This window comes from Balaenoptera musculus, chromosome 3 (assembly GCF_009873245.2).
Source record: "Balaenoptera musculus isolate JJ_BM4_2016_0621 chromosome 3, mBalMus1.pri.v3, whole genome shotgun sequence".
Classification (NCBI taxonomy): domain Eukaryota; kingdom Metazoa; phylum Chordata; class Mammalia; order Artiodactyla; family Balaenopteridae; genus Balaenoptera; species Balaenoptera musculus.
This window is the reverse complement of record NC_045787.1, coordinates 125,154,835-125,166,375: the sequence shown is the minus strand read 5'-3', so window position 1 is coordinate 125,166,375 and position 11,541 is coordinate 125,154,835. Positions and strand designations below refer to the sequence as shown.

The following is an 11,541-nucleotide window of genomic DNA, read 5'->3' as shown; positions in this document are numbered from 1 at the left end:
ATCCTGCCTTGTCTTTTAGATTAATTCCTCTTGGCAAAATATGGGCTTCCTTTGGTCAAAGGTCGGGGCTTATCTTTCTTAACATGTTCAGCTCTGGGTGGCCTGTCAATATTTCTTGAGGTTAGCAAGCTAGGTGTACGAAAACCAAATCATGAGCAGTCAGGAGATAATTAAGAAGGAAATAAAAATGACTCATAGCAAAATTAGTGTTTTTTTGTTTTTTTTTTTTTTACTCCTTAAATAACATTATGAAAGACCTTAGAGAGAATATCCTTCCAAGGTTAAAACCGTATGTCTTGTGTTGTGATGTTGACCACATCAGTGTGACAAGGCAAATTGTTGCTGAGAGTTGCTAACCTGATTATAACCACAACAGAACTTGATCTTTACCCAAGTCATCTGATTAACTGTAGTTTACCCACTTTAATAAATAAAATCTAATCTTGTTTTTAGATTCCAGTCTTCTGTCTCCAACTCATCCTCCACAAAGTAGCCTGAGTGATTTTTAAAAGAAAAACATAAGTTGCATCAAGTAACTTCGCTCCTTAAAAATGTTTAATACTTTCCCATTTCACTTTTATTCACTTCCAATAAAATCTGCCTCTTTATCATGGCCTTCAGAGAGGCCGTGATAGAAAAGGTTAGGGAGAGAGCTGGGAACTTGAACTCAAGTTTCCTGACTGACAGCCCTGTGCTCTTTGGACTGTATTCTACATCCCTCTGAAGTCACTCTCCTACCAGGTGCTGAGTCCAAGTGCTACTTAAATAATAATTATCATCTCGCCACCTTCAAAATCTTGGAACTTTCGAGCTGGAAGCCTCTCCAACTCCAGGAAGCCTTCCTTGACTTCCTTCCCTCCTCTGGCTCCCACAGTACCTTGCAGAACTTCCCACATGCAGTGTGATTGCCTGTTTACCTTCCAGATGTGAGCAACCTGAGGACAACACCTCTGCCTTGCTTTTCTTGGTTCTCCCATCTTCTAGCTCAGGTTCTTGTACATTGTAAAAATACTTGATAAATCTTCAATGAATCAGTGGAAAAAAGGCTAGAAATTGTCTAGTTATCCCCATTTTATAAATGATGAAAGTGAGGCTCAGAGAGATGGGAAATGACTCACAAACAGTACCTTATGATTGACCAAGATATTTCACCTCTATTTTCTCATTTGTTCCATGAGGTACATACTCTTACTACCAGCCCCATCTATAAATGAGAAAATTGAGGCTCATGGAGATAAAACGACATGCCAAAAGGAACACAGGAAGGCAGGTCGGGAGGCAAAAGGTACAGGTTATATCCAGTTGATTAGTTCAAAATTACAAGCATCACCAACATGGTCCCTTTTAAGCCAGTCCCCTGCGGTTAGCTCCTGTATCTGAAAGGGAAACACTACCTCCCTGGACTGTTTGTTTGCATCATTAGATCCCCAATACACAACTCGCTGCCTGGCACATGATGGCCCTGACATTTTGGGGATGAAAACAGTATAGCTATCTGGCTTATGGAGCTCCCACCAGATGGGCAACCTGCTCATGGCGTTTGGCGACTAAAATCATGCAAAACCCAACAAGGTCTAACCTCTTGCCACCCCCTCAGTCAGTCAGGGTCATAATGCAGCATGAAGTCCATTACAGATGCCTCTGCAGTCTGGTACCTGAAGCAAACTTACTCTGGCTCTTCTCTTGCAGAAAGAGCCTCTGGATGAGTCAGGATGGATGATTAAAAATGTCCTTTCTATGCCAATTGTGAACAAGAAGGAAGAAATTGTCGGGGTGGCCACGTTTTACAATCGCAAAGATGGAAAACCCTTTGATGAAATGGATGAGACCCTCATGGAGGTACGGTTTTTGAGGAGGCCTCTAGACGTGGTATTCAGAGTCGGCTCACCAACGAACTTGGCTTCCAGAGCCGCGTGGTGGGGCCCTTGTGTGCTGCTGCCCCAGCTCAGGAGGGATGGGAGCTCACCTTGTAGACGCTTTCCTGACTCAACATTTATTCTCTTTGCTCTCCCTTCTGCACTGCAGCGGTTGTCAGAGAAATCTATATTCCCTTTTTCAAAAAATTAATAAACTTTACCTTTTAGAGAAGCTTTAGGTTCACAGCGAAATTGAGCAGAAAGTGCAGAGAGTTCACTTATATCCCACGTCCCCCCATACGCACAACAGATTTCCTTTTTGTGAAATTATTAGACATCAGGATGGTGCTTTATGTGTGTTAGAGCTTTATTCAAAGTGCATTCCCATCCATTATTTCATCTTATCCTAACAACATCTCTTTGAGGAAGGCAGCACACAGCTAATCAAACCCATTTTGTAGCTGAGAAAATGGAGGTTTAGAGAGTCTTGCCCTAAGTTACAGAGGCAGGATCAAACCTGGATGTTCTGCCTCTGATTCTTCCTTTCTTTCCTTTCAGTCTTTGACTCAATTCCTGGGCTGGTCTGTCTTAAATCCTGACACTTATGAGTCAATGAACAAACTTGAAAACAGGAAGGATATTTTCCAAGACATGGTGAAATATCACGTGAAGTGTGACAATGAAGAAATCCAGAAAATCTTGGTGAGTAGTGTTTTTTTCCTGTTTCTACTCTAGAAATGGCTGCTCTGGGGACAGCTGTCCCTCGCAGGGTTACCTCAGTCTTAGGACCGGACCTTGGCTTAACAGCTCTAGAAACTCCATTTTTCTCTGTGCTCAGGGCTAACATGGTACTAGAGATGGAGCCACCAACCACAGTCGCTACTCTGAGAGGAAGCTCTATCTGACAGACCAATGGACAATGGCCAGTTGCTCAGAGCCTCCCTCCGGGAGGTCAGCTCACTTAGAAGACTCAATCTTTCTGAGCAAAGAAATAGTTCAGAGTGGGGTTAGATGTTTGTAGGAAGCCCTCACATAGTCTCATCACTGTACAGTATATAAGGTAATTTCACACTTACGATGCTTACACTTGCCCAGTAAGGTGGGCAGGGAAAGGATTTGTTTTTTTTTTTGGCCGTACCACATGGCATGTGGGATTGTAGTTCCCTGACCAGGGATCGAACCCACGCCCCCTGCATTGGAAGCTCAGAGTCTTAACCACTGGACCGCCAGGGAAGTCCCAGGGTAAGAATTTTTTACCGCCCATTGTAGAGATGAAGAAATTGAGCCCCAGAAGGGGGAAGTAATTTGTCCCCAAATCACCCAGCTCGTTAAATAGGTCTCATTTAACATTCAGGATAATGAGCAAATTATCACTGTGCTGAAAGGGCTGCCTTGGGAGGTAGTGAGCACCCCATCATGAGAGGTATCTAAGCATAGGCTGGGTGATCATATATCAGGGAAGCTATAGAGGAGAGTCCCACCTGGGTGGGAAACTGGATGACAGGCTTTCAAAGATATGTGAGAATCAGTGATCCACCATTCCTGGGATTTTGGTCTCAAAGAGATCAAGATTTTAGAAGTAAACAGAATTAGCCAAAGGGCATTAGATATGATGCCCAGCTGAGTTCCCAAGACTTTGGTTTATACACTGCACAAGTTGAAACAACATAAGCCAATGTTTTCAGAGGGCATTTCTTAAGCTGGGAAGATACAACAAATTAGATCATTTTGATCCGAATAACTGATAAATCCAAAGGAGAAAACATCCAGTATGGATGAACTGACCCATGGTTTGCTTGTCTTGGTCCATAATTTTAAGCCAAATGATGGATATGTAGACCCTATGGAGGCATAGCTTCAGTGAACCAGTTAAAAGTTAATAGACTATACTCTAGATCAAGAAATCCGAAACCAGTTATTGGGTCCAGGTTCCCCCCTCCTGTAGCACATGGGGAAATAGGCCCAGAGAGGGAAGGAACTTGTCTCAAGTCACACAGTAAGTGAGGGGAAGAGCCAGGACCATGAGCAAGGACTCCAGACCCCCAGTCAGCGATAGTAACAATATCAACAACAGCATTACTTAATTTTAGCACTTACTATGTGCCAAGCACTGCTCTCAGTGATTTACATGCATTATTTAATTTAGTTGCATATATGTTTTTGGAAATGACTTTGCATAAAGGAATTCCCTGGCGGTCCACTGGTTAGGACTCTGCGCTTCCACTGCAAGGGGCATCAGTTCGATCCCTGGTCTGGAAGCTAAGATCCCACGTTTAAAAAAAAAAAAAAAAGGCTTTGCATAATCTAATTTTAACTTGCCAGTTAAGTACTTTTATTATCCCCATTTTACAGATGAGGAAATGGGAGATCCAAGCCAGTAACTGGCAGAGCTCAAATATGCACGAAGGGCTCCATGGCTCCAAAGCACATGACCTTGAGTTTACTTGTCAGTAAATGTGGAATGACAGCCTCTCTGAGTTGGTAGCTCTGTTGCAAGAACTTTGGTGGAAGAAGAAAAAAGGAAATGGAAAAGTAGAGATATATTTAGACCTTAGATGTAGCAAACTAATTCTTTTCTCTGCTATTTCGGGCCGCGGCAGAAAACCAGAGAGGTGTATGGGAAGGAGCCGTGGGAATGCGAGGAGGAAGAACTGGCTGAGATCCTGGTGAGCTGGGCAGCAGCACTGGCCCTGACCTGTTACAAGCGCAGGGTGTGCCCCAAGCATGGGCAGGGAGTGTCTCTGCCAAGGATGACCCTTGCCACTCTGCTCTGATCCTTCCAGCGGACTCGGGATAGGGACAGGGCTTGGGTGGGGGGGATAGGAGAGGGACCCAGGAACTCTTCATGTGTCCCAGTCACTTGACTCCATGTTTCACACAGCAAGAACAGCTGCCAGATGCAGAGAAATATGAAATTAATAAATTCCACTTCAGCGACCTGCCCCTGACGGAACTGGAGCTGGTGAAATGTGGAATACAGATGTACTATGAGCTCAGAGTGGTGGATAAATTTCACATTCCTCAGGAGGTGAGGTCGAAACAAACGTTTGATTTCCCTTTTTCTTTTCCTTGTTTCTTTTTTGCTTGCTTTAAAAAAAAAAAAAAAAAAAAAAAAACTCAATCTGTAAACTGCCTTAAAAAGAGTGTACCCTCAGCTTTTAGGATTTAAAGCATTAGTCACATCGCACAGATGTGTCATTTATCAGAAAAGAGACACATGGTTCCTCTGAACTGTGGTGTTTCTCAAGGTGGGTATTGAGGCACTGAGTTCTGAAGACTATGGATAAATGGGATGCCAAAAACGGTCCTACAGTCAGAGTGGGAAAAGTGGGTTAAATCCACTTAAACAGGACTTCTTCCCCTGCAGGATTCCTTAGGTGTGCTGTGCGTCTAGGGGGACGGGGATGGACAAAAAGGTGGAGGTGGGGGGTATATCGCGTGCAGAATTTCCCAGACTTCTTTGATTAAAGCAGCGGTTCTAAATGTGTTGCCCCAAAGCACATCGGCACCACCTGAAAACAGATCAACATGGGGGCGCGCGCGCACACACACTCCTAGCTGTAAGGAATCGGAAACTGTTTTCACAAGGCCTCCCCACAGCCCGGAGCGATTCAGACGTGCACTCAAGTCTGAGAACCACTGATTTAAAGACCCCTTTGATTTTTCTCCCGTACAGTTCCTGTAAGCTTCTCCCAGGGCCTTGTTTCATAACCACGTCCACTGTCATAGTACCTAGCAGTCTGCAAAGTGCTCTCACAGCCTTATTGCGTCTATTGCTAGTTCCCACACGTGGTCCAGGGCGGGGGCTGGAGCATCTGGGGTTCAGCAGGCAGCATCCCCACCACCACACCCCCCAGCCTTGGCGCAACGCTGCTGCCTCACTGATGTGCATGTGTTCGCAGGCCCTGGTGCGGTTCATGTATTCCCTGAGTAAGGGCTACCGCAGGATCACCTACCACAACTGGCGGCACGGCTTCAACGTGGGGCAGACCATGTTCTCCTTGCTGGTGGTACGGCGGTGGCGGCATCTGGGCGGCGTGGTGGGCGGGACTGCGGGCGTCTGCGAGCTCCCGCTACACTGGGACGACCTCGTGCAGCTCCCCCGGCAACAGTGGCATCATTCTTCTACTTACTGCTTTTTTAAAAAAAATGCAAAAAGAGTACATGCTTAGCATAAATGCATTCCAAGAAGAGAGAAATATATAAAATAAAAAGTAAAAGAAAGCTACATTCTTCTCCCACCCCCAAGCCGGTATTTGGAGAAAACCATGACACAACTCCTTCAAGATTTTCTTCTAAGAAGCATCGAGACATATTTGTTCACACGCATATACACAAAGTTTATTTTGTTCATAACCAATTAAATATTATTATTCTGTAACATACTTTTTTCATTTGAAAATATATAAATATATTGATCACATTCTTTAAATATATTTTTATTGTGGTAAAATATACATAACCTAAAATTTATCATTTTAACCATTTTTAGGTGCACAATTCAGTGGCATTAAGTATGTTCACAATATTGTGCAACCATCACTACTCTCCATCTCTCGAAATTTTCCAGCTGCCCAAATAGATGCCCTGTCCCCATTAAACAACAATATTAATGCAGCTCCCCATTTCCCCTGTCCCCAGCCCCTGGCGACCACCATTCTACTTTTTCAATCTCTATGAATTTGATTATAGGTATCTCACATAAGTAGAATCATACAGTATTTGTCCTTTTGTGTCTGACTTATTCCACTGAATGTTTTTAAGGCTTATCCATGATCTAATTTCATGGCTTCAGAGTATTCTGCATTGTTTAAGTAGACCATAATTTCTTTACCCAGCTCCCCTATTGTTGGACATGGGGGTTGTTTTCGATCTTCCACTATTACAAACAGTGCTACTGTGTCCTTGGGTGGACATACCTATGTGTATATGTGTCAGTCTTTTTGTCTCAGAGGGTTTGCAGTTTCTATATTTCATTTAAAAGTGTTTTCCCATCCAGGTTATGATACACATCTCTGCCCTTGCCTAGCCTCCTCATCCTCATTCCTTTCCCTTGTGGCTGGAATGGTCAGTAAGCACTAGGGCCAGGAGGCAGGAATTCTGGCTAGGCTGTCATTGAGGGTGAAAAACACACCCCTTAGAATTGATTTATTTCTTAGAGTCACAGAGTCATCATCACCTCCCCAGGGCTCTTTCCACCCTTGACTCCAACACCCTGCATAAACAAGGAGTTAAGTACTTGCAAGACGCTCAGGGAACAATTCTTCTGGGCTGTGTTTGAATCGGTAGACCAGGTTTGGAAAGTTTGCTTTACCAGTCTGGTCATGTTCAAAAACACTCTAAATCCTAAAATTCGAGGGCTGTCAGTTTCTCAACAGTCATCCAGTCTGATGTCCTCCACCTTGAGTGTGCACAATGAGATACTGAGGCCCAGAGGGAGATGCGACCAGCTAAGGTCACTCAGGAGTAAGGTGACTCACCAGCCCCATTTGCCTGGGACTGTCCCAGTTCCAGCACAGAAAGTCCCACATCCCAGAAAACCCCTGAGTCCCGGCAAACATCTGGTCACCCTGTGGCGCCAGGGGTCGAGCCAAGATCAGACCTATGTTTCCAAGCTCCAGGCCCTCCCCCTCACGCCTGCGCTCTCAGCCCTTCTTCCAACCCCCACAAGAAAGGAGTGAGTGCTATCTCTGACTGCTCTTCCAGACTGGAAAGCTGAAGCAATACTTCACAGACCTGGAGGCCCTGGCCATGGTCACCGCTGCCTTCTGCCATGACATTGACCACAGAGGCACCAACAATCTCTACCAAATGAAGTGAGTCAGCGCTTACTGGCCCTCCTCTCTACCTCCTGCCTCCAGGATTGATTACCTAGATCTAAATGGGTCTCAGATAGACTCGCTTGCCAAGGAGAAGTCCCGCAGTCCACAACTTCCCACTTCCTCCTGCCCTTTGGATCTGGGTAAACTCCTGTGATAGACAGACTAATGACCCTCAAATATGTCCACACCCCAATGCCTGGAGCCTGGGAATATGTTGCCTTACATTCAAAAATACTTCATGCCTGTGATTAAGTTAAGGATGTTGAAATATAGGGATTATCTTGGGTTATCCAAGTGGGCCCCACATAGTCAGAAGGGTCCTTATAAGAGGGAGGTGGTGGGGATGTCAGAGAGGACAGAAGATGCTACACTGTTGGCTTGGATGATGGAGGATGGGCCACAAGCCAAGGAAGGTAGGGGGCCTCTAGAAGCTAGAAAAGGCAAGGAAACAGATTTTCCTCTAGAGTCTCCAGAAGGGAAGCAGCTCTGCAGACCCATTGTAGACTTCTGAACTCCAGAGCTGTAAGATAATAAAATTTTATTGTTTTAAGCCATTCAGTTTGTGGTAATGTGTCAGAGCAACAACAGGAATCTAATATATTAAACTTCTTCACTCTCCTCCTTCCCTTCCTACCTGTTGAATTAATTCAAGCCAAGATGTTAGTAACTGAGAACGGTTCATTTGTTCACCTTGGGTTTATAATGCTCCTAACACCAGTGTGGTAGGCCCTAGGCTAGGCAAAGGAGGTACCACGGTGAGCAAACCAGACGCAGTCCCCGTCCTCACAGAGCTTATATTCTAGATAGTCTCTGAAGCAGAGTCCTTGAACCATGTTCTGGGGGACCCTCATGACCACCTTGTGGGCTGGGCAGAGCAGGGACGAGTGTGATACCCATATTATAAATGAGGAAACTGAGGTTCTTCCCAGGGCCCACAGCCTGTAAGTCATTAACAAGCCCTAGAACATGCTTCTCTGAGTCTTCTCAGTTCTTGCCTGCTGCTCCAAGGTTAGAGATTGTGTTTACATTTTACCTCGTGGGAAGCTAAGTACTGATCTCAGTGCTTGGTGCGTAAAAAGGGCTCAACAAATATTTATTGAATAAAGACATGAATACATATATTGCTTGTGGGAATTCAGTGGCTTCCCCTAAGGATCAGGTATGAAGGATCTGGGGCTTTGTGTTGTTCAAAGTACGGCCCAGTGCCAATGTCCATGGAAGGGCACTGGGCCAATAAGTTTCTAAAATTGCATGTGGCATTGTGTTTGTGTCTTTTTCTGGGGATAAGGGTCCACACTTCTAGGGAGTGCACAACCTCAAAGAGGCCCAGAGTCAGTTGTGGAGACAACTAAAGCCTGAGGGTCAGGACACCTGCTATCTAGTCCTATTTCCCACTGTCCTACTGTGTGGCAAATCCCTTCTTATTTCTGAACTTCAACCTCTCTGCCTGCAGAATTAGGAGGTGACAGGAATGGATGATGTCTTTAACCTTCACCTCAGCCATTTCATACTGATCCTCTCTCTCTGTGTCTCTCTCTTTCTCTCCCATTCAGATCCCAGAACCCACTGGCCAAGCTCCATGGGTCCTCCATCTTGGAAAGACACCACTTGGAGTTTGGCAAAACATTGCTGAGAGATGAGGTAGGATGAGGGCCCTCTGCACTGGCTTTGGGGCCTGAGAAGGAGCCCCCATCTCACAAGAAGCCTGAGTGTGGCCAGGCGTTGGCCTGGGCTGCCTCTCCCATCACCTGGGGCGGCCATCAGTAGTTGGGCAACTTTACTGCCAGCGTCACTTCTTATATCTCTCCTATGGTTTTCTCTTTAGAGCTTGAATATCTTTCAAAACCTCAATCGCAGGCAGCATGAGCATGCAATCCACATGATGGACATCGCGATCATTGCTACAGACCTCGCCTTGTATTTCAAGTTGGTGTTTCTTCTTCCTTTTAAGAATAACAATGATTAGGGAATTCCCTGGCAATCCAGTTGTTAAGACTGCCATGGGCCCGGGTTCCATCCCTGGTCGGGGAACTAAGATCCCGCAAGCCACCCAGCGTGGCCAAAAAAAAGAATAGCAATGCTTATAATAATAATGAACACCACAGTTCTAATTGATTTAGTATATGCTCTGTGCCAGGCACCATACTTGTGCTATGGACACATCGACTCTCACTACAGCTCTATGAGTTAGATATTTTTACCCCCATTATACAGGTGGGGAAACTGAGATCCAGGGGAATATTAGCTAAGATCAGATAACAAATTCATGGTAGAGTCTGAGTTAGAACTGAGGTCTTCACTCCCAGGCGTTGGTTCTTTTCACCTTTTTTTTTTTTTTTTTTTAATTACGTTATTTTAATTAGCCTCTGTCTGAAACAGCCAACATTAGAAGGCCAGGGGTTGCCTTATTCTAAGATATGCTCCTTTAACAAACTGGTGTGTTTTGTAGGAAGAGGACGATGTTCCAAAAGATCGTGGATCAGTCTAAGACATATGAGACTCAACAGGAGTGGACGCAGTACATGATGCTGGATCAGACACGGAAGGAAATCGTTATGTGAGTTGAGACAGGGCTTAAACCCTGATCCCCTTAAGCCTGGGGTCGTAAGGCAAAATTCCGCACTGACAGGCCTTGCTGCCTTCAAGAGAGTCCTGGGACACTTTCCTTTATGGAGACCTCTGACATATGAAACAAAGAAGTTATGCCAAAACAGCATTGCAGAAATTATATGTTTAATCTTTATTCTAACACACAAATACAAGACAGTATACTATCGTTTTACTTCTTTGTATACAAAAAGTACACTATCTGAAGTATTTCTATCCTAAAATGCAGTATTTTTGTGGTAAAGTGATGTAACTTGAAAGTTTTTGGTAAAACATAGAGCATTATACCAATTATGGTTTGAGTGATAGCTAAATGTCACTCAAAATCTGTAGGCTTAATTTCTTAAGTGTTCTTTTATACATGGCAGTGGCCTGCAAAACAGCTGTGCAATTCACAAATTAGTTCCATGATTTGTGTGATATTTAGTGCTTTGCTGGCATGAGGTCTGGTAATAGGATGCAACTTTAAGTTTTCTGGTGAATGTCTTCTTTTAGTTTCTCTCAGTGTGCTTCCATGATTCACTTCAATTGATGATGAGGTGAGAAGTATAAATCTGAGGCTTTTCTTGAATATGTGGCCCAAGCCAATGGGTCCCCTGGCTCCCCTGTGACAGGTCCTGGGTGTTGATGTCAAAGGAAACAAGTCCTGACGCAGTACCCAAAGAGGTGTTGTTAGTTTATCCCCAGATGCTTCTGTGGAGATGAGGTTTAATTAAGTCACAAATGTTACAAGTCCCTGCAACAGAGAAGGGGCAGCTGCTGGGACAGGCTCAGGGAAGATGAGGCAAGTGGCCAGTTGTCCTTCCCTCAGCTTTGAAGTTGTCCAAGCAGGCCTCCCCAAAGGTCCTCCCATCCTGGGGAGCAGTGTGACCTGCACCACTGAACAAGGAGGCATACACTGGCTACAGCTGCTCCCGGGCAGACCAGGAGCTGCCCTGCTGGACATTTCAAAATGGTGCTGCAGAAGAACTGAATGACTGGAAAGAACACCAAGTTCTTGGACAGGGGGTCTTATTATTAGAAAAGCCGTCTATTCTCCCTATTTACTTATTCATTTAAAGTGATTCCAAGGAAAATATTGACTTTATTTTGGGGAGAATTAGGAAGCCAATTCCAAAATCCTTATGAGAAATAAGTATGCAAAAAGAGCCAGAAAATTCTGAGAGAGAAAGGAAATAATAGGAACCAGCAGAACTGAAGGCAGTTCAATCCTAGGCATGAGAAGGACAGGTCAATGAACAGACTCAAAAGACAAT

General features: G+C 44.6%; 1 protein-coding gene across 1 annotated transcript in view; it reads left to right on the top strand.

The window, feature by feature from the left end:
• Positions 1-11,541, top strand: part of PDE6A (phosphodiesterase 6A) — a 67,638-nt gene that overhangs the window by 37,934 nt on the left and 18,163 nt on the right. Inside the window, exons 10-18 of the mRNA XM_036847518.1 lie at positions 1,690-1,839; positions 2,415-2,558; positions 4,457-4,522; positions 4,738-4,884; positions 5,759-5,866; positions 7,563-7,672; positions 9,232-9,319; positions 9,504-9,604; positions 10,128-10,235. Of these exons, the coding sequence (XP_036703413.1) occupies positions 1,690-1,839; positions 2,415-2,558; positions 4,457-4,522; positions 4,738-4,884; positions 5,759-5,866; positions 7,563-7,672; positions 9,232-9,319; positions 9,504-9,604; positions 10,128-10,235 (1,022 nt within the window). The remainder of the gene's footprint in view (positions 1-1,689; positions 1,840-2,414; positions 2,559-4,456; positions 4,523-4,737; positions 4,885-5,758; positions 5,867-7,562; positions 7,673-9,231; positions 9,320-9,503; positions 9,605-10,127; positions 10,236-11,541) is intronic.